At 39.3% G+C, this 26510-nt stretch overlaps 2 protein-coding genes and 1 long non-coding RNA gene across 5 annotated transcripts in view; 1 reads left to right on the top strand and 2 right to left on the bottom strand.

Moving 5' to 3' along the window:
- Positions 1–10: 10 nt before the first annotated feature.
- lonrf1 (LON peptidase N-terminal domain and ring finger 1) lies at positions 11–11692 on the bottom strand. Its single transcript, XM_015032276.1, has 12 exons — positions 10992–11692; positions 8620–8735; positions 7688–7810; positions 5306–5497; positions 4968–5181; positions 4432–4537; positions 4221–4335; positions 4011–4132; positions 3742–3900; positions 3445–3607; positions 2311–2463; positions 11–741 (listed from the first exon to the last, which is right to left on the bottom strand). Exons 1-12 carry the CDS (start codon positions 11584–11586, stop codon positions 583–585), a joined length of 2217 nt encoding a protein of 738 aa, XP_014887762.1. The 5' UTR covers positions 11587–11692; the 3' UTR covers positions 11–582.
- A 66-nt stretch (positions 11693–11758) lies between these two features.
- Positions 11759–13427, top strand: LOC106947353 (uncharacterized). The gene is made up of 2 exons (XR_001424971.1): positions 11759–11846; positions 12398–13427. It is a non-coding gene; the product is annotated as an uncharacterized LOC106947353 (long non-coding RNA).
- A 4055-nt stretch (positions 13428–17482) lies between these two features.
- dlc1 (DLC1 Rho GTPase activating protein) overlaps positions 17483–26510 on the bottom strand; it is an 84775-nt gene continuing 75747 nt past the window's right edge. For 2 of the 3 annotated variants that reach the window (XM_015032271.1, XM_015032272.1), the window contains 8 exons: positions 25824–25983; positions 24715–24922; positions 24094–24310; positions 22746–22860; positions 21153–21368; positions 20064–20281; positions 19755–19928; positions 17483–19222 (listed from right to left, as the gene is read on the bottom strand). In XM_015032271.1, coding sequence (XP_014887757.1) covers positions 19123–19222; positions 19755–19928; positions 20064–20281; positions 21153–21368; positions 22746–22860; positions 24094–24310; positions 24715–24922; positions 25824–25983 — 1408 coding nt within the window. In that variant the 3' untranslated portion in view covers positions 17483–19122. The remainder of the gene's footprint in view (positions 19223–19754; positions 19929–20063; positions 20282–21152; positions 21369–22745; positions 22861–24093; positions 24311–24714; positions 24923–25823; positions 25984–26510) is intronic. The other variant, XM_015032275.1, reaches the window with a different exon arrangement.

Here is a 26510-nt window from a genome sequence, read left to right as displayed (position 1 = left end):
TTTTGTCCCCCCTCCCACTTTCCAACTTTCAGCATTTAGGATTCTGTGCCACCCCTCTATCAAATTAAAATACATCTTATTGTCACTCTTTTACTGGTTAAAAAAAAAAACAACAAAAAAAAAGTTTCACCTCAGTTAGACCAGTTGTAAAATAAGAAAGAAAAAAAAAAAGACGGCATTCAGACAATTGTTAGAAATACTACTCTCTGTCGTCTTCATCTGGATGACTTGCTTCTTCTCCCCACAATCTTTATGGAAGATCTTCTGAACAATAACTGCATCAGGAGACAACAGATGCAACTATTTGCATTACCTTTCTTTTTATTTTTTATTTTTATTTCATAGCAAAAAGTGCATCCCTGAGGTGGTTAGGCCCCATGTCTGTTTTATTGATCCACGCCTTTGAGGCTTTCTCACTGAATCCTGTGTGTGATTTGAGTACAGAACAGTAAACTGAAACTGTAAAAAGAAACGACGCTGAAGCCACTGATAGTAGAGACTGTAGTTTGTTAGGATGCTGACTGAGGTTTCCTCAATTGTTACATTTAAAGTCCCAGAGGACGCTTGTCGAGGGGGAAGCTCTTAATTGTTGGGGATGCTCTGCAGATATGTGAGGATGTGCTGGATCTTCACCAGGCGGTCTTTGAGGCTGGTCATGGACAGGACAGACAGCTGGTACCGAGGGTCGATGGGCAGAACGGCCAGCAGCCACCAGCAGCAAGCAGGACCGTTTGGAGTTGCCTGGACAAAGAAAATGGACAAAAACGTTGTCAGAATCATCCGTCTGCTATAACTGACACAGGTAGCAACTAAGAATGCATTTCCTACAACATGTCCAGTCATTTCTGTGCTTTGTAATCAGGCTGCGAGTGAAAGAGAGAGATTTTCAGGAGATGACAGAAAGGCTAGAAGGATCACTGCATAGTTTCTCTTTTGAACTACAAACCTCAGGCTGCCATGAAATATGAGTCCATAGAGAATATTGATGTTTTAGCAATATCAGCTGCACTCATCGCTGCCCTACGACGCTACAGATCATTTAAAATATGAGCTCAATACTCAGCTTTGTTTTCCACTCGGAACAAAAAGGCTAGAGAAAAATGTACTTTGATTGCTCATCTTTTCTTCTTATATTTTGGTTCATAAAACTAGAATTTATAATCAACTAAAATCTGCATCAGCAAGCCAACTCTTTCCATCGGTGCATCTCAATTTTTAAGACACTAGAGAGCATTAAGTCTTACTACAGCTCAGGGACAGCGGTGACTGACGGTTCATATTAAAGAGGCTGTGCTCGTCTGCTGTAATATGACAGGCGTAATGAAATCCAGTTATCCACAACGCCATCGTCAACTGATCTCAACACAAATATACGTGTTTGATTGAACTATAATTCAGAGGTAAATCAGGAGAAACATATTTTCATGGCAACCTGGCGTGTTCTCTTTTAAGTTGCTATTCGAGCAACTTTAGTTGCATAACTTCTGAGTGATGAAGTAACCGGCCCTATGACTCTGAAATGAGTTAACACTGAACAGACTGTTCCCAGTAATCTGAAGCGGGAATGCGCTGCTGCATCAGAGTTAACAAATCGTTGCGTCTGTGTGATGTGGTCAACATGGACGTGAAAAGAAAACACCTTACTGCTATTCAAGTTCTGGAAGGATTTCTGCATGATTGAGTTTATCATTATAAACTCAAATTACCCAGTAAGCTCCAAAACCCGCAGTCCTTCTGCTTTTTCAGCGTGTCTGTGTGTGTAGAGCTGGGGATTTTTTCCATAGCACCGTTGTGATGCAACGCAGCCTGAGAGATTAGCCATGAAGCAGCCATTAAGCTCTTTAGCCCACATTGTCAGAAGAATCTGCAGTGGTTGTCCAGAGAAAGGAGCTGTAATCCCTGCAGGCCAAAGCTGGAGTCGGAGCACAATACACACAAAAACTGCATTCCTAAGACCTACGAGGCTGCTGAATCTGTGTCACTGTGAGAGTTCCCAAAAGGCCATGCGTCATGAGATGATTCAATTCAGGACTAAAAACTCAGCGTGAGCTTTGGGGTCTACAAGCACTAAGAGCTTCACAAGCCCGGTGGCTTTCCTTCAGATACCAGTTGTTATGAAGTTCAAAATATGATTCTCCACTGATTCAATTTTTGTCTGAGCTAATAAGCAGAGAACACACACAAAAAATAATGACCACACTAAAATTTGTATTGTATTGCTGTATTATTAAAAATGAGTAATGACACATATTTAGGATGGTCACTTTTTTTTTTTTTTCTTTTTTTTTTTGCCTGCTGGGATGACTGTACCTGGATGTCTGGTTCTTGCTCTGGCATTGGTCCGAAGTGCTGCAGAATCTGGTTGTGGAAGCGGATTTTGAGATTTTGGAACCAGACCTGGGCCTGTTCATAAACTGCATCATGAAGTTCTTGTAGCTTTTCTAGTTCCTCTCTGTCCTCCACCTGCGAGGTAGAAGAAAAATAAGCTAAAATCAACAGAATTTTTGATCAGCTGAATGTAATGGATGTATTTATACCACAGTTATTTTACTAGCTCAACATACAGCCTTTTGTAAACACTCCTTAATAAAAACAAAACAAAAAAAAAAAAATTCAGGTTTTTTCCTGATGAAATGGCAAGAGAGAGAAAGACTGAATCTTGCACCATTAAAACCAAATGAGTTGCTGCACAGTCTCTACGACAATTTGAATTCTTTAACAGTTTTCATTCATGAAAAACGTTTTTCATCAGGTTCACACATTTTCATACAGTCGTCCTTTAGAAGTTACTGTAATCTTTAAAGCAGGAGTAGGAACTTGTGGATAATACTTTATCCAGTAGATGGCAGTTTAATCTTGTGGCACTTTGACTATATTCGTCAATAATTAGTGCTGCCAAACAGGCAATATTAATGTCGCACTCTTAACATTTTGATGTCGCCAAACAAATATTCCAATGTAATATTTCTGGTATCAACAAAAGCTTGTTTACTTATCCCCGGGTCATAAAAAAGGCTTATAATTGGGTTTCTGTATGAAAATCTAATTTTTTTCCAACTGATTTCACAGTTCAGTTAAAAACAACACTTAACAATTTTAGCTGCTATGACATAATCAGTGTCTAACGCATCACACATCAGTTCTAGGGTTTCAACACATTGCTCATGTCAACTAAAATTTTCCAGACTTCTCAGTCCATCTTTAGCCATTAAAGTATTTTTTTTTTTAAATTCAGTTACTTCTACGAACATGAAGCCAACAAAAACCAGAGGGTTGCCGGGCTTACTGGACACTGCTGTTAGTGAATAAAATAGGAAATTCCGTTTTAAAGGTTAAATATTCCAAAAACTCTTTTTCCAGACATGGAAAATCATTCAATGAAATTTCAGAAAACCCTGCATAACCAACCAGAGTCCAGCAAGTTGTAACCAGTGTGGCTCTTACCCTGGTGTCCTCCAGGTGCTCGATGTCTGCAGTATTGTAACCATCTTTCATTGCTCTGGACAAAACCCGGAAGCGTTTTCCTCCGATGGTATCGACCACGGAGCGACCGTCAGGGAGGAAGTGAACGCTCCTGACGATCAGCATGCAGCCATAGTCTGCAAACCTGAAAACATGAATACGACACTTCATTTTAGCAAAGCTGCGACTACAGTTTTTTAGGGGCCCTTAACGAACACTATATGAAACTCTTAACTGATGCGCAATCTCATGCTCAGACAGTAACGGCGGTGTGTTTACCCTTTCTGAGCATCGCTGATGCACATCCCAAACTGCCGCGTGCCTGTGTCCATACAGCGGCGGATCATGAGGCGATAACGTGGCTCAAAGACGTGGAGGGGACAAGGCACAGTGGGGTAAGCCATAGTACAGACAAAGATAGGCACATTCTTCGTCAAGCTGCAGAAACAAGACAGAAATAAATGGTTAAAATGTGTTCACCCTTCTGAATCTTACGCTTATAACATTTAAACATGAACAGAAAATGAAGGAAAGCAGTAGATTCTTACTTGGACAACTCTCTGTTCTCCTCCAGGTGTGTTTTCGTCCTGTCCTCATACTCCTGACTGAAAAGCTGTTTGATCAGGACGTCCAAGACACTCGTCACTATGAACTTCCTGCATGCTAGATACTGGAGACGGCCAGGTATACGTTACCAACAAAAAAAAAATACAGGTAAAAAGGCTTTCAATGTGACTTCTACAGTATTCAAATCTTACCTCTCTGAGACTCTCTTTGCAGAGGGGACACTGAGGAGTGTGGTCCAAGCAGCGCTCCAAGCAGTTTTTACAGAAAGTGTGGCCGCATGGTGTTGTCACAGGTTCATAAAACAATCTGTATCGGACAGTGAAAGGTTATCGTCAGCCTGCTGATCAGATTTATTGGGATATAGAATTAGCTGTGTGCGTGTGTGTGTGTGTCGGCCTTCACCTCATGCAGAGGGAGCACTCCAGGTCATTGGCGTCCAGCAGATCTTTAGGAACACTTCTGCATGTTTTTGGTTTGGCTGAGTTAAGCTTGGAGCCTTTTGATACACCTAGAGCAAATTGAAAATGTGCTATTTATTCATCTTTAATAACATATACTGTCTTGCAAAATACTCAGCAGTTCTTTTTGACATGTTGTAATCACATGCTCCTATGTTCAGTATTTTGAGTGATCAACTTAAAATAATAACTATGAAATAAAATAAATATTGTCAAAACATTAAAAAAAAAAAAAACCTCGACAGTATGGCGAACAACTGTCTATTCTTCTTTGAAAAAGCTCAAGCTCTGAATGTCTGGACATTGATCGCCGAGTTTTGCCACAAATTTTAATTTGGAACCAAGTCTGGCCTTTGATTAGGTCACTCTAACCCATGTTCATGCTTCTATCTAAACCAGTTTATAGTAGCTCTGGGTTTGTGTTCTACTAAAAGGTGAGCTAACTATGATTTTGATCACACAAATGCTTTAAAAACCAACCTTGTTTCTTATATTTGCTACTCCCACTGTCCACCACATATGATTCGATGTCTGACACGGACAGCTTCCTCTTCAGCAGACTTCCCTTGTCCTGGTCGCCCAGCTGAGGAGCAGAGCTCACCCTCTTCAGCCCCTCTTCAATGCTGCTAGAGCCGTGCATTCGAAGCGACTGCGCTCGGCTCAGGCCGAGCCGCTCCAGGCTTTCCCATCGTTTCTGGGAGGCGACACAAGGCAAGATGTGAGATCGATTCTTTTAGCTTCGAAGGAAAACCGACGCAGCGTCGACACAATAACGGAACGTTTCCGTGATGTAGCATCATCATTCAACATGTGGGTACCTCCTGGCCGTCCACTTGGTGTGCAGAGGCGGCACGGACCTGGTGTTGCTGCTGCTGCCTCTGTCTGGGGCTCTGAGTCTGAGCTTCAGCCACAAGATGTTTGCTGCGCAGGTGGGGCAACGTGTTCTGTGTCGTTTCTCTCAGGCCCACCTTAACATTCTCATCAGCCAGGGAGAGGAGGTCACACAAGATCTGCAGAAAGATTCAACTCATCAACAGAATTCGAAGATGGTCAAAGACGGCAATTACCAAGAACCTTGGCACACAGATATAATTACAAGTCGGCCAGGTAATGAAATGAGCAAAACTTTTCTCTAAAGGCGATGTTTCCAGGGTCTGGCTTATGACCACTGACACAAGCACAGATGATGGCTCTTGGGCTGCCTTTGGTGATAGTGAGAAGAAATTGTAACATAAATACTTTGGTGTAACATAAAGAAAATATGAAGAAATATACAGGGGAGCTGAAAGAAGTCAAAAAGATGAGCTGCTTAACTTCTGTGAGGTCTGTTTAATCGACAATGTCTGAAAAAACAGCTGCAGGGAGCAACAACTCAAGAACATTACAAATTAATTTGATGGGATGACAATAAACCTGAATAATCTGCCTGTCGCTGCTTATGCTACAGCTTCAATCTGGGAATGTCATAAAACCACTCTCTAGTTCCCAGTTCGAAAACCAGTGAGATTTCCTGACTAGTTTTTTTTCAGTTGTGAGGTTATCTACAATTAACATTTATGCCAGCAATGTATTCTTCCATATTTTGTATTTGTGCTATAATGAGGTAGATTTTACGTTTGTAACACACCTGTAAAAATAAAAAAATAAATCTAATCTCTCTACATCTAAAAATAGCCAAATTTACAACAGTCTCATTAACCCTCTTAGGAGTGAAAAACTAACTATTCTGAGGTGATTACATAACTATTGCATGAGAAACTGAACTTGGGAATAATCAGATTCTGGTCAACGACTCCCACAAGTCCAATGTCCTCTACTGCAGATACCAATTCCTAGTTTTAATTTCATTTAAAATGGTTTTCCTTCGCCCATGCCCCACTTCTCAAACAAGTTCCCTGAACTTTTGCCAGGTAGTTTCAGTTCAGAGTGTGGACTGAAAAATACACACACAGATCCTCAGCACAACTTAGCCAGGGAATAATTGTGTTTTTCTGCAAACGCATGAGTCAAATGTGTCCCACTTATATAACTTCAATGCTGTCTGTATCCCTGTCATTAAGTGGTACTAATGTCATTATAGACAGAGTCACAAGACCTGACCCACTAACAACTTATGTAATTCCATGGCTGACCGGAGACGCTGAAGCCAATTTTAAATATTTGCAACTCAAGTTCAAGGTTTTGACATCCAGACTCATGTAAGGAATGTGAAGATGAATCCAAACTTTTGGTTCCCCTTCAATTTTAAAGATGAGTTGTGCTGGCTATTCACAAGCCAGGTCAATAGCAACTGGACTGATGCACAGATCCATTGGCAACTTTTTTAATAGACGAGTGTGATCAAGTTCCTTTTCTTAGTCTTCATTTGTTTTCTCTTTAAAACAAATAAAGAAACTGCACCTATCAGATATATTATCAATAAACATTTTTTTTTTAATTCATAGAAAATCCATTCATTCATTTTTGAAAAAGTTAATCAGACACATATCTGAGCATCTCTATTCATGACCTAAGTAGAATATAGTTTAGATTTTTAACCCTGGATTATATTTTCAAATTTATGACATCTTCCAAATGAATTAAAATAGTGTTGTAATTCTGAAGACCAAAAAGCCCTTTTCATTAACCACATTATTACACTTTTATCATTTCTTTTACAAGCTCCTCACATAATAAGTATGCTTATCTAACACTGTTCTACATATGTTCAAAAGCCTTTACACAGCCACAAAAACAAGCAAGAAATGCTCTAACAGTATTAGCCATGGTGATCTACTGACCCGCCCCAGTAATCATGACATGCTCAGAAACGTCGGGAAAACGCTGCCAGTTGTGTTTTATGAAAGATGTCCTTTTATTCTAAGCACTTTGAAATACAAACATCCCTTTTTTTTTTCTTTTAAATCAGTTTAAATGGTTTTTATGTAATTATTCCTAAACAGGAAAATCTCAAAATTGATCCACAAAGTCAACCTTGCGTAACAACCACAGTGCTCGAATCTTTCCAGAGGTCTAAACAAAAAAGATTCACCTAACCCTAACTCTTCAAAGTAATGAAGTAGAAACGAAACGAAGGCCAAGGCTGCCAGGCACAGGAGAGGCGGACTCCTTTAACTTACCAGTAAGACTTTATGACCCCCAACCTGATTCAAAATCCCCAGCATGAAAACTGGAAGAAAGCTATCAGCTAAATCTCTTACCTTTTCCACTTTTCTTTTAGCACCTGGGAAGTCCTCGTCGATAGTCAAGCAGTGGAGGAAGACTTTGAGAGACTCGTCTACCTGACCCATTTCATGCAGCACCATAGCTTTCCTGAACAGAGCCTACAACAAGTCGACACGGAAAAATTACTTTCCACCCAGTAAGTTGTTAAAACTTATTATAAACACACACACAAAATCCATACATATCACATGGCAGATAAATGCTGTAGCCTACAAATGAAACCAGCCTGTGGTCTCCTGCCAGTGGCGTAATAGTTATTAATAGTTTTGACCTTAATCTTATCATTCAAAGCTTTAGTTTGGAAAGACCTTTGTTGGCCATGCACCTCTTTTATAACATATTTACAATGAAACAAGTAGCACAAGTATTTAAAGATTACACTCTGTAAAAAAATAAAATAATAATAATAATAATAATAATAATAATAATTTAAAGTAAATCAGAAAATTCAGACCACGATTAATTAATTTACCCACCTTTGAACCATCAAAAACATTTCACCCGTTTTATTTTGTAGAAACAAACAACATGAAGACGTCATCTTTTTAAACTTATTTGCAAAATGCAGCTTATTAGCTTGGAATCATAATTCAATGAGAGGATTCATGTGGCACTGGCAGACTGTGGCTTTACAGGTAGCAGGCCTAAATACTGATTTACTTAGTTTAGCTTGAAATGGTTTTTTAGGACAAATGAAAGCAACTCAGTCTGTGTCTGGTACCGAGTTCAGGCTGTAATCACACAAAATAGAAAAAAAAAAAAAAAAGCAACAGAAATGGCAGCTGTCCTTTTATGGTTGAGGAATAAATGACCACTGAGCACTTTACATTTTGGTTTTGAACAGTAATGTAGGAGTAATTAGTTTGTTCCCGATATTTTTTGTTTCAGTTTTCAGTGAATGACATACTTCAGCAGAATAGCTGGACCTGGAACAGAACTCTGCGTCCTCCAAAGCCAGTCGGTACTGTTTGAGAGCCGTGTACGCTTCTGCTCGAGAGAGACGAGCCAAGGTCACGCTAGGATCTGAAACACAAAAAATACTGCCTCTGTCAAATACACAGTTATTGTAACCATTTGAGAGAAACATACCATTACCAGGAGTTGGCTGGTTACCGAAATCAAGATACTACTGATGCACTGGTCAGTCGGTCGGAGATTGGAACTGGTCTATTTTCCCTTGATCAGCACTGATGAGTGATTGGTGGGTCACACACTGGAAAATCTGGGGGTGGGAGGGGTTCTCACAAGCACTATGTACTGTGAGAATATTTACCAGCCAATGCTAAGTAATGATAGATTTCCCTGTAAATATACAGAATATATAATTCTGTATAAAGTTTGCATTTCACGTGGTAAACTGAAAGTATGGTTTCAAGGGTTTCACTAGTCGTACATTAGATAACCAAAAACCCCAAATCTGACACCAGCTAATGAATTATCTGCAAACCCAGAGAAAGAAAAGCAGATTGCGTAACCCCTGACAGACCAGCAATAGATCAGTGGATGTGAGTTTCTGTAGCAGAGCAGGGTGGAGCCTCTTTACGTGTAGAATCATTTTGTAAGACACGCTTTCATTAAGCTGTCAAAGTATTCAAAACAAACTGCTGTGGAGACTGAAATTAGTTGCTTGACGTTGCAAACCTGAGACTCAAACATGGGTAACATGGGCAAGAGTCTTTTTGCAGAGCAGGTCTACTAGTTAGTCATCATAAGGTCAAGAAGTCAACAGTAACTTGAAGTTTCCATTCTGCTCTTTAGGTTTTCTTCTGCAGTACTATAGGTTATACAACTCAAAGTACAACACAGATTCAGACCTAAAGACTCTGCACCAATCTCACTGAGAAGGGCGATGTTATGTGGCTTTATGCTTGTGTGTGTCTATTTGCCAAGTCCCTCTTTTTTAATAAATAACATGCAAGTGAGCACGAATCTCAGTGTTTATCAACAGGTATCATGTTTCACTGTGGGTAGTTTCACGAATTCTTACAGGAATACAAAGTGTCAATTTTTCTCTGAATTCACAGTTGGCCATTAACAAAACCATACAAAGTAGTGTTATACAATGTATGTCTTTCAATAAAACTGAACTTATCACTCTGAAGGAGTTATTTTACTTATAGGATTGAGTACCGATGTAAAACACACACACTTTAAAGGGCCTAATATAATAATGAACAGTGTAATATGCACAATTGCTGGTGAATGTTGACAACTTATTACACATAAGCAAATATTTAATAAGTAATAATGTTTTTTTTTTAGGGTTCACAGCAAAAAAAGAACATTGACAACAATTATAAAGTCTGTCAATCTAATGGAAGAAAAAAAAAACCCCTGATTTATAATTTTAATACCTACAAAGTTTTCTGAAGAATGCTCTTTTAGCAATGACAACTTAGTTGTGGTCTCCTAATGACGTTTTCACTTCTTCACCTACTGAAAGACGTTTGTAAGGCATTATATTACAGACATAGTACTTAAATGATTACTTAACATTTACTGCCAACTTAGTTTTATATAACTACTATGAATAATCTTATATATTGAAATATGTATTGTACTTTCAATACCCAAAATGACATTTTTAAGTAAGTTGCCAATCATTTAATTCTGAACATCCATTAAGTCATTGTACTGTTCATTTTAACAACAATAACCTTTATTGTGCAAAGCAGACTTCAATTTTCCTGTTTTTTATTTAGGCTTTATTTTTCCTTTACTCATCAGATGTTTGTTAAAAAAAAAAGTGACAGGTTTCCTTTATTTTCATCGAACAGCACAATGTGGTACAAAAGGTTATTTTCTGCCTCTGAATGAATCTTTATATTTATCTTGGGTATCCGGGTCCAGAATTGTTACATTCATCACTTTCTGAACCATTCATGAATACGTAGTTCGGAACGGTCAGGACAATTACAAAATAAAAATGCCCTTCCCCCTTTTCAGAAGTTACAAAACCGAACCCATTGAAGTGTCACGACCTGCCTTATGCAACCTACTCCTACCGCGCATGCTCAGTTGTGAAACAATTTCGTAAGCAATGCCATGCAGACTTGAGGCAGCAGCAAAACATATGAAGTCAGCTCAAAGTATATTCAAAATATTGGTCAGTAGACCTCACACAGTTTACGCCGTGCGACTGCCTTAACAACACACTGCGTTATGGTGCTAAATGCACTTGTGTGTAAAAGTTGTTTCAACGTTGAGACACATCATATTTATCCACACACACCCCTTTTTTTTTTTTTTTTTTTTTTTTCTGATTTCTGATAGACTCACCTGAGCGGAGAATATCGCTCGCTAGCGACACAACTTCGTTGTAGCGTTTTCTTTTACAGGACGTTTCCACTTCTTGTAATGTTTTTAACTTTTTCAGCTCGTCGGGGAACCATTTTTCTAAAAGTCCGCACAGAGCTACGTTGGCTTTCTCTTCGCCCCCAACAGGCTCGTTGCAAAGCCTACACTTGGTTACGAGGCACCGCTGTAAACATCTTTTACAATATGAATGTCCACAAGCTACGGTCACAGGCTCGCACAAAAAGCCATGACAGTTGGGGCAGTTGAACACCGCCAAGTCCTCGGATTCCTCTACTGCCTCCGGACTCCGGCCCGCTGAGTACCGCGGCCCGGGGGGTTTTTTCTTGAAGTTACGGAGAATACAGTCCACAAAAGTGCTCAACTGCTCAGGACGCACCGGTCCGTAGCGCATTGCCGCTGAAAACCAGTCGATGGCCTCCTTGAGGCAGTCCTCAGTAGCCAAAGCGTTGCCTTTCTGTAGTATAAGTTCATGGTGGCCCTCCTCCTCTTCCTCAGCCCCGATAAAGAAAGCGCGTTTCTCATCCGCCGTGTTCGCCACCTGCGGTTTTAGTGCCATAACAGCACTGAAATATTTTGTGAAATGCTATGTGAACGTAGGTTTTCTTCTGTCACCGGGTTTATACATTTCGATAGCTGCCGCGATCCGTGGCAATGTAACGAACGGGCTTTCCTCATTGATTCCCCGTTTGTTACATAAAAAAATGGGCAGTCACGTGAACAGCAGTCTGGCTCCGTGATTGGTCAGGACGGGCTGTGTTACAAAACCTGCGCAGTAAAGTTTCGTAACCGCGGAAAAGACGTAATGAAGTAGATAAAGTGAGTGTGCCAGGTATTATATTCCTTTTCGAACCTCAACATTTCTTAAATATACTTTAATTGTTATGCAAACATGAAATATCACTCATTTTAAACTCACCATTGTTGAAATACTGCAGTTCTTTCTTGAAAACCCATTCATAAGTCGTTTTGCAATATGATTTTGTAACACCCTCCTAATTTATTTATTTATTTTTTAAATATATGTAAATTTCCCATTGCGTAACGTACCTCATCCTCCATCCTTTCTTTCAACAAATCTTCCACAAAATCCTTCAAATTTACCTGCAGTAGCTCTCAAAAATATCCACATCCCTGAATTTCATAACATTTTACAAATTTAAGGAAAACATGTACATCTGTTAGACAGAAAAATAAAAAAACATGGTTGTATAACATTGCTCACATAAACTATTACTTCATTGAAATAGCTGTTGATTCAAATTCAGCATCCAGTCTTCTTTGGCAGGGGTTTATTTATAATCTGCATCTTAAGTTGTTATTTGCCAACGTTACCTTTCTAATTTTTTCTATATCTTTTGCCCGTATAGCTCTGCGGATTTTCAATAGATCAGGACTCTGGCTATCCTTCTTCTGACTGGTAACTTTGTACATTTGGCTCATTTTTAGCTCATTTTAAACCACAGCTTGATCTAAAGGATGCAGATGTGGAAAAATTGAGAAAATCCAACTAGAACAGCTGAATTTTATTTCCAGGTTATCAGATTTGCTTAAATTGAATAAGTATGAAATTCCGGAAATAAATCAAAAGGTGCTCCAGCAAAGTATTACTTAAAGAATGTGCATGCAAATATATCCCATTGTACCTTTTTATTTATTTATTTACTTATTTATTCATCAGATTTTTCACTTAACAGATTTGTTCGTTTGTCAGATACAAATTTGTGATGAACGTAAGGTGACGTTATATGTGACAAAAGACTTTAAGAGTTTCTAAATGATTTACAGCGGTCTTATATTTTACAGCACAAAACCCATTTCTACCTGAATTTATCTCTCTTTCTAAACATTGTCACTGATTCTAAAGTAAGAGTCTTTTGAATATACATGTAGGAATTTAGTATGAAATTATAACTGAGCATAGCTCTGACTACATGGCAGTTAAGTGCTTCTAATATAATCTTAACTTGTGGTTTTGGGATGAATTTCTTACAACAATCTGCAAGGGATTGACAGGGGAATGTATTATGCAATTTTGAGATAATTCATCAATGAAATGTTGAGTAATTGGTGAACAAACAGTTTGAAAGTGTCAGGTTACCAGTTGGATAAAAGAAAGAAAGGCAACTTCTTTTCCATCATGTTGCGATGCTGCATAACAGTGTTCTCTTTGACCATCCTCATATTTTGGGATATAAATTTTTGTGTGAGATACCGCTGCAACCTAGGACATGAAGAGAGAAATAATATAGCAAAAACAACTCTTAAAATTAGGCTGTGCATTTGTTTCCAGCTTCATTTTCTCTGACGTCTCTAATGTGCTTTAAATCCCAAATTATCAGGTTTCTGGAACATCCTTCTTTTTCACATGCAAATAAAGCTGAGACTGAAGTAAATGTACCCAGGAAATCTGACTGGAATAATTTATTCGGTAACACTTTATTTGAAGGGGGTTGAATAAGACTGACATGACACTTTCATTGACATGACATAACACCTGTCATGAACATGAATAAGCCTTCATGAATATTTATGACTGTTGTCATAAAGCGTCATTCGGTAAATTATGACACTTTTAATACAAAGTTGACATTATTCAAAATGTCTTTGTTATGACAACTTTACATTAAACAAGAAATCATTACTGTTTAAACTTTACCTTTAATAACATAAAGTTACCTAATTTTTAAAGTGCAATCAGTAATTATTTTATAACAAATTTATATCAGTAATGATTTCTTGGTTAATTTCAAGTTGTCATAACAAAGACATTTTGAATCATGTCAACTTTGTATTAAAAGTGTCATAATTTACCCAATGACGCTTTATGACAACAGTCATAAATATTCATGAAGGCTTATTCATGTTCATGACAGGTGTTATGTCATGTTTATGAAAGCGTCATGTCAGTCTTATTCAACCCCCTTAAAATAAAGTGTTACCATTTATTCAAATCAATTTCTTTGTTATATTCAAAAAAGGTGTTATATATATATATATATATATATATATATATATTCAATTTATTGAAGCAGTTTTTGCTTAGTAAAAAAAAAGTACTTGTTAATGTTTGTTAAAAACATTGGTAATTCATTGTAAACTTGGAGAGAAAAAAAGATATAGATGTGTTAATTAACTCTTTAAAAAGGTGAGAGTTGATTTTATAAGACTGATACATTTCAGCTCTCACTTCCACTTAGGTTTTGGGATCCATAAAAAACACAATTAACACTGAACATCTGATGTTTACGAAATTTTTTGCGGTATGGTGAAGCATGAAGTCTGTACTATAAATAATATGGAGGGACACTGCCCTCTAGTGGTTTCCTGTTGCACTGCAGTAAACGTGTAATAGATGCTGCCTTCACTGAAATTAATCCTTCTGCGTCAAACCAAACCAAAAACTAGCAGCATAAAGAATAAAATATTCCTTAAATACAAGTGAATCTAACTGGGAATAAACCATTCCTAGGAACACAACGACTGCTACATGCTCCGAGATGGAAATGGCAGATATACAACAAAGCTTGAACTTTCGTATTTAAGTTCTTTAAGTTCTTTCTTTTTTCCAGTAGAGACAGAGAAGTTAGTCAGAGTTGATGGGAAGATGAATTGATCTAAACACAGGTCAGTTAATACTATTAGAAACCTTGATTTAGGATGGCCCAGTTGAAGTCCAGATCTTGAGCGTTTTTTGTTTGTTTTGTTTTGTTTTGATCAATTAATGAAGATAATGTACATAAAATCACAAAAAAAAGCATATTTGTGGTTGCAACCCAGTTTAGTATGAAAATGTGGTTCATGAGTAGTAATGATGAGTACTTATGAAGTACTAATTCCAAAGCTCTTACACTTTGAAATAGTGTAAAGTGAGCGAAATGTGCAGCACCCCAGACCGAATTTACATGGTACAACCACGAGAGGGCAGCATGGAGCTATAAAAACAAATCTAGATTGTGATTTGCCTGAAGCAACTCAACACAGAAGATTAATATTTCCTTCACTTCTATTTTTTTTTAACTATTCAGGCAAAACAATACTTTTGCCAAGGAAAAGGAAGCTGTGATTCTGAGATAATTATGGAGGTGATCAAAACAAAATATCCTGCAGTGTTTCCTTCCATGCCAACTCTACTCATTCAAAATGTCTTTGTGGTTGTTTTTGTTTGTTTGTTTGTTTTTAAATAATGCTCTTTTACTTATGGTGTAATAATTTTCTTCTCCAATACAATCTAAGTTAAGAATTGAACATGCTCCATCTTATATAAGCCAAACAGTGAACCGTTCCTTTTTTTCCTGAGAATTATGAAGGTGGGATTATCGCTCTTTTGACAGTTTTATCTTGCAGAGAACCGACAGTCAGATCCATCTTCTTGAGCGGAGACACTTTTTGGGCAACCTTTGGAAATGTCTGAAACATCGAGCCATGACAAGGAATAATATGAGCAAACACCGTCACTAAACTTTCCTGTGTTGACTCTTAAAATATAGTCTTATCACAATGGCATACCGTTCCTGTTACCACAACAGTACTACAGGTCATCCATCACAATGTTTTACGCCACACTGGATATATAATACTTTTTCCTTCTGTATTTGCCATCTTTTTTTTTTAGATTTCCATCTTTTTTTTTTTAGATTTACAGTGCCATGAAAATGCAGTTGTGCTCTTAGAGATCGCTTCTCTTTTACTTTTATGTTACTTGTCTGTCATGCTTTTAGATCATCAAACCAATATCAGATAATAAATACAAAGAAACTGTTTCAAAGGATCTAAAGATGTATCCAAATCAACCTGGTTCTATGTGGAAAAAGTAGTAGCACAGCACATCATCAAATAAGTTTGAAAACCCTCCAAAAAAAATTATGCAAAGGAAAGTGGTCTATAATTTATCCTCAGTGATTTTAAAGAATTTATTATTATTGTAAATGCTTAAAGGCAGTTGTTGCTTTAGGAGTCAATCAGATTAGTGATCCAGGTTGGTATGGATTGCCTTATTCCCTTAATAAATAAAATCATGAACCTTTGTTATGCGTCTACTTAGTTAATTCTGATTGATGTTAAAATTGATTTAACGAGCTATAACATTTTAAGTATGACGAAAAGAATAAAACAAATTTATTTGTTACAGGGGCTTGGGGGAGTGGTGCTTTATTACAGCTGACAGCTGATCTGAAAATGGTGTTCAACTTATTACAAGAAATGACTAATGGAGGATACGTGTAATGGTCCAGTTAGGAGTCAGATTTGTTCTCTTTAAAAAAGAAAAAGCACCGGCTAAGAATGTACACATCCGTATGCATTTATCAATGTGGGAAACGTTCTGCGACAGATTCTCAAACAGCAGTGCGGGAACGCAGCCCTGGCGCTGACTCCTGGCTTATCTGGAGCTGTGTAATCTCTGCGAGGTGTTTGGGCCGCTCAGGGTCGAAAAACGCGTACACAACCCCAAAAGAAAAACATGCCAGTCCAAGGGAGAACAGTTCTCCCTGGAGATGTTTGCGTTATTCAAAAAGGGAACAAAATCAAACCTGATGAATGTTATTATGGTGGCTGCGACTACTTATGCAAGACGCTTACTTACGATAATATTGAAAATTACACGCCACTGACTCAGGCGATTTTCTGAATAAATGGCTGCCTCATAATAATCAATCCCAGAAAATCCCTCAAACTTTAGAGGAATGATTTTTTTTTTTTTTTTTTTCTTGAACTGTGTTTTGTTTGGCAGTGTAGCAATCAGAATTATCAGCAGTGTAGAACCGATGCTTTTCTAATGTCCTGTAAACATTTAGCCTTTACATCGCAGTCACGATGTGGGCGACTTGGGGGAGTGCAGTAGTCATATTGCGATTGGAAGGCAGTAGGTATAACTCCAGCTTTCTCCTGTTGAGAGCAAGGAACGGACAGTTTCCGAAATGGGTAAATTCCCCTCTGGTGTGTAAGGTATGTTGAATAAGCATTTCCAGGTTTAAGGAGCGTAAGGTCTACAATGTCTGGGTGAGATCAAATTTCCTGATGTATTGTAGCACTTTCCCAAGTGGTTAAGTCAAACAACTCAAAATTGGCAAAAAGGTCCCTCCTCTCACACAGTTAGAGCCCCTCTTGCTTTTGCCACATGACTGCCTGGCCTCTTATTAAGCTTCTCCGCTACAGTACAGCAGACCCCACAGCGTTCTGATAGCAGAAACTTATGTAAGAATAATAATTAGTAGTGAGATCACTATCCTCCTGGCCTCTCCAGTCCTGTCACAGATTTACTGGTGTGGAATGGAGTCAAGTCACTTGAGATTTACGGCGGTAAGGGTCAGCGAGAGGGAAAAGCTGCAGTTGGAACAAAGCTGTGGTTTAAATGAGTGACTGGAGAATATTGGATGGTAAAAAACAAGCCAAAATGGGGGAAAAAATAAAAAAATACAAATTCTCTGTGGAAAAGAAAACAGCCAACAAAGGCATTATTTTAATACATTTAATAGTGCACTTTAATTAACCTGTACAGAAATAATATTAATAATAAAAAAGATAAAACACATTTCTGTAGCACAAAGCTTACCATGTACAATAAAATAACATAAAATGATACAGAAACACACATATTTGAGGTATAAATATATTTGCTTTAAATTAACTGTCATTGTCATGCGTTATTTGGCAGAGACACTGTTACAGGTACAAACTGGTAGGATATAAACAAAGGGCTTAGTGAATTAATTACACACTGAGCACGAACAGCTTGGACAGCCTCCTATCGAAGAGTGTCGGTGCTGGAAGGAGTTACGTGGGCACAAATCGCTATAATTACTTTTTAAACACAGCGAGACAATAGAGTGAAAGACGCTTACGCAAATAGATTTTTATCCTTCTTGTGAAAAAGACACATTCAGTCTCCCCTCTTTACAGTAAAACCTGTAAAATCCCCACCTTTATAAAAGGACATTTTCTCTCTCTCTCTCTCTGTCTCTCTCTCTGTCTGTCTCTCTCGTCTTTCGTGTAGCTGGAGGTTTCAGTTGCAGTGAGTTGTGTCTTCTGTTCTCTTGTGCATGAAGAAAGTGGAACATGTATAGTTTTCAATATATTCCTAATAGGATAGAATTGCAAACAACAAATAAAAATAAAAAAAAAGAATGTGAACTGTGCTGTTTTTGAGACTAAAACAAACATTGATGCCTTCTAGGATGAGCTTTAGCTTCTTTCTTTATTTGGTCCATTAAATCTGTTTTTCTTTTTTTTATATATATATATATCTTTCTGCCGTTCTCTTTAAAGTCACTGACAAACTAACTTTTGGCACTCGCACGGAGACCAAACCCGCCTCGTGAATCTTCACAAACAAAGATCAGCTTCCACATAAAACCCATGACTCACTCAAATCCTTCTGGAGGGGATTGCAGCGACTTTTATCTGTCAGTAGACGGGATCCCGGCTGATCGGTCCTTTCATTCTGGTGAGCCAGCCACCGGTCCTCCTCCTCCTCTACCTGCAAGCACTAAAACCCTGCGTGCAGTCGCTCACCTGTCATCCCACCGTATCCTGTCTTTTGTTTCCACTCAGCCTGTGGATTTGCATCTTTCCTCACCCACACATTCATTCATCAGCTCTTAATAACATCTACAGGTCCTCCTGTGCTTCGCTGTAACAGAGAAGTTGGTCAGAGGCGACGTGCGGCGGACGGCCACGTCAGCTTTTTCTGACCGGAATACTTTATATGTACTTGCTTTCCTCTGACTGTAAACCAACGCGACAAAATACGCACTTAGCATTTGTTGCTTTGCACCCACCCGCACACACGAGCTCATGCATACCTTGAGTCTTCTTTGCTTCTCAGAAGCCGTATCATCCCTTTAGATAAAGTCAAAACCACACATTCCGAATCAACAAAACAAAACGTCTCCAGGATGGGACACGGCTGTGTGCGAGTCCTCTCAGCAGTCCCAACAAGACCAGTTTAGTCAGTCTGTTTTGACTCTGGGGAAAATGAGTCCTTGAATCCGGGCTCCATACTTTGTCTTTTTCACTGTGAACATGACGACGACTTGACTCCATCCAAAGTTGCAGTCCCAAGAATTTGCCGTGGTCCGAATTGCACGCTGCCTGTTTATTTATCCGTGGAAACAGTGAAGGAGTCTCTTATTCGCGCCACCTCAGCAGCACACAGCTGTCCGTGGAGTTTATTGTACCACTCTGGGAAACGGCCCCTAAAAAAGAAAAGAAAAAGATTTAGCATTAGGATGACGCAGCTCTATGAAAATGTTGGCGTATTTAGTGATTGGCTTGCTTTAGTCAGCGTTGCACCGATCAGGTTTCTACAGGCTGATATCAAGTTTTGGGTTTCATTAAAGGTCTGACCTGATGAGTCCATTTCTAAGATTCTGACTTTTTCCCCAATAGATTATGACAAAGAAAACATGAACACTATTGTTCATAATCTTTGATTGGGGTTTAGTTTTGAATGCGTAAAACAGTGAAAGCATTTTAAGATTATTTATGCACCAAAGTCAGTATCCCCAAATCTTATCTAATTTTTTTTACTGAATTCAGAAAGCACATGTTGGTAAAAAAATTTTTTTTTGGACTAAAAATGGAAGGAGATTTTAATTTTGATGCATTTAATGATTGAGGATTTTTAATTTTTTTTCCCCCCCAGTGTTTGAGTCAGCCGATTCTGATCTCATACTGATTGGTGCATCTCCAGCTATGATCACCCTGGGTTCTGTGTAAGCCACTAACCTGAGGTCAGTTCTGGAAATGTGCGTGAGTCTGGATTTGTTGGTTCCACAGGGTTCTATGTAGTAGCGTGAAGTGAGCACGTTGGCGCGGACACCCACCACTGGCACCCCTTCGTGGTCCACAGACGTAGAAACAAGTGCACACGCACCTTTTGGTAGGTCCGTGATCCATGTTCTGACAGTGATAATCAAAATATTTAGCATTAACTTTGAACTAAAGCGGAGAAATTTTTCAAAAAAGAAAATAAATAAATGAATCAAACAAAAAAAAAAAACAAGAAAGCGGGAGGTGAGAAGAAAACGAGTCTACCTTAGCAGCAGGTGGTCTCTGGTGGGATGCGGCGCCATGGCGTTCCGAACATACTGGTAGATCTCCGTCCGCTCATCCAGCGTCTCCACTACTCTGCTTTCCAGTAGATCCTCGTCCCAGTGACCCTGCTCTCGCAGCAGTCGGGTCAGAACATCGTCGGGACTCGCCGGAATCTCTACGGTGACTTTCCAGAGCCTCAGTGGAAATCCGTCGTGAACCTGCAGGACAGAACAAAAAAACGACAGGCAACGTTACACAAACATTCCTTGGAACTTCTGAGGTAAACAGAAACATATTCATCAGTTAAAATTATTGTCCTGTTATAGCCACAATCTACTAAATATGTTATTTTGTATTTTATGTGTTTTTTATGTGGTCAGTGGTCTCCATTTTCTTTTAAAATTAAAAATCCAAAAAGTGTTTGGAGAATATACCAGGAGTGAAAAGGAATACGTGTAAATTGACTCCACATTTTGAAAACCCTAGATCATTTTCCTTTCACTTCTCCCTTTTGTGCTACTTTGAGTTGGTCAATCGCAAAAAGCCTCTTCAAAACAAATTCAAGTTTGTGGTTCAGAATAAAACTCCAACTTAAATTTTACAGAACACTCCAGCTGTATTTGAAAATGAACTCATTATGGTCCGTCAGCCGCTTTGTTCTCCCATCGGTCAGTAAAACATGGCCGCTGTGCCGCTGCGACTTTCACACAGGAGAAAAGATAACTCTCTCCAAGTCTTTAAGCACATTCAGCACAGGAAATGTAGGCCTGGGAGAATGGAGAAGTTGTGTTTGTGTGTGTTGCGAGATGAAGCTGATGTCATTCTGGGAGAGAGTCCAGAGCAGAAGGGATGGGAGCGCGAAGCCAAGAGCGCAGCCGTTTTCACACGGATGCCTTTCTAGACAGGAAACCCTAACTGCTGTTTTTCCACTCACTATTTAAAAAACGCGAGTCGAACATGAAGATGACAGGAAACGGAGATGGCAGCTTGTTGACATACCACAGACAGACTAACCCATATTTCCTTTTTTTTTTTTTTTTTTTTTTTAATTATTTTTATCAGTTGGGAATTTACTTGAGGTGAACTTACCTTCCTGCAGGCCAGCTCTGCGTGCTCAGGCGTGGAGCAGCTGTCATAACCTTTGAACTTGTCTTTTGCCTCCTTCAGAAGCAGGTCCAGGCTGTCCTGGAGACAGGCTCTGTAGCCCCCCTGCCCGGCCTCTTCACCAGCCAACTCCTCGAAGCGCTGCGGCAGCAGAGCCTGCTCCAGGTACGAGTTTCTGCAGCGGTTCATCTCTTCGGGGATCTGGAAGGAAGAATCCAGCAGATGGAAGGTCAGGGCGTTACAAGCCGTGAGGTAGCAATAAATGCTGCTTCACCAATCTTTTTTTCTTCGTACAAAAAAAAAAAAAAAAAAAAAGGTTTTACAGCAGTTTTATCTGGTTTTACAGATTTGAAAAAAAAGTGATTAGCTTAAACTCTCTAAGGTCTTTCTTATCACAACTATCTCCCTGGTTTATCAGAAACTATTAAGTTCTCCTTGGACATGGATGAATCATTATAGCAGGATTTGATTAATTTATATTTCTAGGCTTCTGCAGCTCATTTTTTGTTGCTTATTTCTTTCCTCCTCAAATTGAATTTTGACAACGTATATGTCCAAGATCCTCTGAAAGACTAGCTCAGGTCAAGATAAATATATGTTAATTTCATCCCTGCTTCCTCCTGAGGAAATGCAAATCTAATCAAATATCATTTAAGGGCTTTATTGGGTTTACTCATTGGATATGAGCACAATGGGAGGGCAGGAAGTTTGTCCACAATCTAATCAAGGTTTAAATGACAGTAATAAGTCAAAGTGTGTTCCCCTTTAGATTTTACATGTCTGAGGCGAAGCTGCAAGACAGAGCAGGTTTCAAAAAAAAAAAAAAAAAACAAAAGAAAAAGTTCCTCTGATAGGGTTTGCTGATTCTTTAGTACACCTTGTAGAGGGAACACACAGTGCTCACTGGTATGTGCTGTACAAATAGTTGTGAAGACAAAGTAAATTGTGCAGGATGGAGTCAGTCGGAGACATTTGTCACAGTGCTGCTTGCACAACATTCGTGAGAATTGCAAAGACGAGTTATATAAGTGGCAGTGTGTTTACATGACAAATGCATGGACAAAAAGCACGTGACAACGACTCAATCAGCAACTCAGGGTCAAGTCGCATATAAGCCGTAAAAACAAAGACTTTGGATCTGACGTAGACTTGCAGTCTAAAGACTCAGGACTTGAGTTGGATTCGCTTTCTAAAAACTAAAAACATTTTTTTTTTCGATAGTTGCTAAGCTGGCAGCAAAAAAAAAAAAAAAAGTTTAAAATAAAAAGAAAACTTTATGTTTGTATCATTGATAAATTCATTTTAATACCATAATAGCAGCTAAAATTAACTAAAGAAAAAAAATGAAAAGGTTTTGGGAAAGAAACCTGTAAAATATTTTCATGTTAAAAATCAGGGCATGCAAAACAGTGACTAGTTAGGTCAATGCTAATAAAGTTAATAAAGATTGGAGAAAAACACTTCACAGTTCTCTGGGACGTGACGAGGCGGAGTGAGGTGGAACTGAAATCAAAACAACTTTATGCTTCAATCTACCGTAAAGAGCAAGTTTATTTCCTACTGCGTTTGCAAACTGACCCTGAAAAGCTTCCTGCACTCCTGGATCATGTGTGCCAGTCCATGCGTGGCAGCCAGGTTCTCATTCAGGTCCCTCTGGTCAGGTTTTCCCAGCATCTGCTTCCGGTTCATCACCCTGTCACAAGCCAAAAGAGAAAGAGAGAAGATGTATTCATGATGACAGAGTGGAAACAAAGGGTCAAACGGTACAGAGCCGATGAACCCCTCACAAACAATTCCTATATGTGGAACAATGTCCGTCTAAGTAGGCTAAGATGTAACCTTTTCTGTTTCCTTCCATCTCTGCCCTCCATCTACAACATCCTACTCTTTTGTTTCCCTGGAGTGTCCTCTTCCTGTTTTTGAAATATCCAGGATGCTTCATGTTATGTAATATAAAAAGGGAAAAAAAAAAAAAAGAGACAGATAATGTCAATCACAATCAACAAGCTCCCTACCAACATCCACACAACTATCAAGAGAGTCGAAGATGAGTCTGTTGAGGTATTTAATCTCAGTTTGTCATTCTAGCTGCAAAACAGCAGACAGGAGGAGGCCTGAAAAGGTCACTGGGGTGTCTTTCACCAGCGTAATACAGGATTTGCATCAGATGCATCAGCTGCATGTACAGTATTTATAGTAACAATCTTTCCATTAGTGGACCTCAAGGTAAATGTAGAGAGGCACTCATCAGGCTTTTCTAGCATTTTTTTTTTTAGCTTTCTTTAAGGTTCATTCTATTTTTTTTTTTTTTTCCCAGAAAAACAATAAGTCATTGATGGTAGATAGATGTCTTACTCTGCATAAAAATGAAAGAATTTCAAGATTATTCTCATTCATGCCTGAAAGCATGCGCCCTAAACTCTGCCTAATTTTTATTAATATAAAGCAAAGTTTATCCAAGGGCGCCACACTGGTTTTGGGTTTTATAGATGAAAAAAGATGGAATAAGTTGGTTTAAAAAAAGTACAAAACTCTTTTTTATGTGTTAGACCTACCAATCACTGATCAAAGCTGACAACTGGCTGATTCTGACATGTGGATGATTAATTGGTGCATCTCTACGTAAATGAGACCACAGCATGATAACGCACAACTTTTTATGTGGTTTGTCACTTTCATTGTTGGTACCCTAGTTCCCCACCCCCACCTCTTTCTTCTTCTCTGTCCTTTGTCTCTTTGTAATTGTCGTGGCTTGTCCAATTTCCTGCCTGAACCAGATACTGCCTTTTGTGCATTTAACACAGTATACTGCGCAATGGGAGGAATAACGTATTTTCATCCTTTTAGAAATTAAATCCTAATAACAGATCAGATTTTTAAACTGACTGGTTAGTTTTTCTGTTCCAGACTGCTCGCGCTCGCACACCTGGGAGAGGAGCTCTCTTTGCGGCGGAGAGTGTTGAGGTGGAAGAGCGACGGCGCCAGACACACGGCCAGGTTGGTGGGCGTCATCTGGTTCTCTGCCACGCTCGCCGTCACGTCGCAGAGCAGGCACAGCAGGGTGCGCAGCGCCTCCCGGTTCTCATCCGGCAGCAGCAGCACGGCTGCGCGGGTCGCCTGAAGACGGAGCTCCTTGGGCATGTCTGCGGGGAGGAAGAGAAGGCGGCGTTTGTCATGGCTGCTTGTTAATACAATTATCCGCCGTCATGCAGCATCATGTCATCTTTTTATGCAGAAATTGGTTAATCCAATAAGGATATTGTGTAAGGAGCCACTTCGTCGGCAGAGTACGAGTAATGTCCGGGGCCTGAAATTGGTGTGTTACGCAAGACACAGGATGTTCATAATACATCTGCTTTTTGGAGAGGACTCCGTCGACTTGATCTTTTTGAAACACTTTGTGAAACGGTAGGGATTAAACATTATAGGATTCTCATGCTACACAGAATTATACACAAGGTGATAAGTATCTACAGAAGCAAAAAAAAAAACATTATTATGCGAGGTAAAGCTGCCTTTGTGAGCCTTCGTCTCTTTGTTTCCTTACATTGATAAATCTGCAGGAAGGTCTCAGACAGCTTGCTTGTCAGCAGCGGTTCAGGCAAATCTCTGAAATACTGCTTCAGCATGTCGGCGACGTCATAGGCCGACTGGCCCTCGTAGTTGACCCCTCCGCCATCTGCACCACTGGCCTCGTTCATTTGGCGAAGAGCTTGTATGCGAGATTTAACTCCAGATTTCCTGAAAAGGCCAACCTGGGAGGAAGACGGAGGAACGTCATACATTCAGCAAATATCTTGAAAAGATACCCTCACCCCCCTTCCTGGTTGCACTTGAGTTTCTTTAAGGGTGCAGGAGCAAACTGGGCTGAACTCACAACTATGCTAGACTGAAGCTTGATATAGCATGAAAAAAATATGAAGACGTTCAAAAGGTAAGAAAATACAAAGAAACACTGACGTCCAAATTCCTTACCCGCTGTGGTAAGAGTAAATGTTTTCCCAATGATCCATGCCTCACATCTTTTGAATCAATAATTTGTTTTTGGAAAGAAAAAAGAACATTCTTGACTCATCCACACATTAAGGGCTTACAGTTAATTGGAGTTACATCATAACAGGGATTGTTGACTGTACTTGAACGAAGCTCCCATGACACCCAGTGTGCATTCTTGTACAACACACTGTGTAGGACCTCATCAGAGGCCTTTTTTGGGCCGTACGAAGAGGCGCTTGGGGAGGAAAATGGGGACTAAACGTCTAGGCAGAATATTTTCCACCAGCGTTCACCATCTCTGAACAGAGGCGCCTTGTCCTCTTTGAGAAGAAAGCAATCCTTCTTCTCTCTATTTTTGTGCTGCTTTACCAGCTATTTTCTCCACATACGCCCATTCTGTACGTATGAATGCACAGACACGCTTTGCTAAGGGAAACGAAACAGCATTCACAGTGCCTTGCTAAAGTTATCATACCCCTTGAACTTGTTCACATTTCAAAACATTACACAAGATTACGGATGCTTTTTCAAGTCACCATATGTTTGGGGTGTAAGAATGGAATTGAATGGAGGTTTGATTGACCAGACGTGTAGGAACAAAGATGTGGTACAATTTGTGCTAATCTGTTTACATGTGACCATCTGGGCAATTAGAATTACCTGGTCAAGACACTGATTGCGTAAATAGCGCATGGCCTGCTGAATTCCCTGAGGAAGTGGCTGGCCGGTTCGCTGGACGATGACTTGGAGCGGCACACCGAACACGTTCCGGTCTTTGTAGTCCCGCACTTTGATTCGCTTCATAAACTTTGGCACAGCCCTGCAACACAAACACACAAAAGAAAAGAATGTAGCTGTAATCTTCAAGTTGGTCATATTTTTGCTTGAGACTTGAGGTAAAAGCCCCCCACCAGAAAAAAAAAAAATAAATAAAAATAAATCAGAAAACTAATCTGATTTCTACGGAAATAAACTAAAAAGCATGCCTGTTTAATGTAATATCTACAGGATGCCTGTAGATATTTGTCGCCAGGGAAACAAGGCGAGGACAAACCAAATACAAAAGATGGGATTTGAAGCGAGACACCGCGAATTTACTGCGGACAATCTTTGGCACCTGTTAATTTCTTTGGATGTTCACTGACATGGCCACTGTTGGCCAACACGACAAAAACCACAAAAGCTGCTGTCACCACCATCCCGTTTCACACAAACCTGCCCACAGATTTATAGATTTTTTTTCTGTATGGGTGTGAGTGTGTTTAGCAGAGTGCCTCTGTTGCATGACTTGGTACAAATGCGTCTTTGTAAGAGCAGCTCACAAGACTCTGGAGTACTTCTGAGAAC

The sequence above is a fragment of the Poecilia latipinna genome, unplaced genomic scaffold (assembly GCF_001443285.1).
Source record: "Poecilia latipinna isolate Pla-1442-1.1 unplaced genomic scaffold, P_latipinna-1.0 Scaffold237, whole genome shotgun sequence".
Classification (NCBI taxonomy): domain Eukaryota; kingdom Metazoa; phylum Chordata; class Actinopteri; order Cyprinodontiformes; family Poeciliidae; genus Poecilia; species Poecilia latipinna.
Note: the sequence above shows the minus strand (reverse complement) of the source record. Positions and strands in the feature narration are given on the sequence as shown.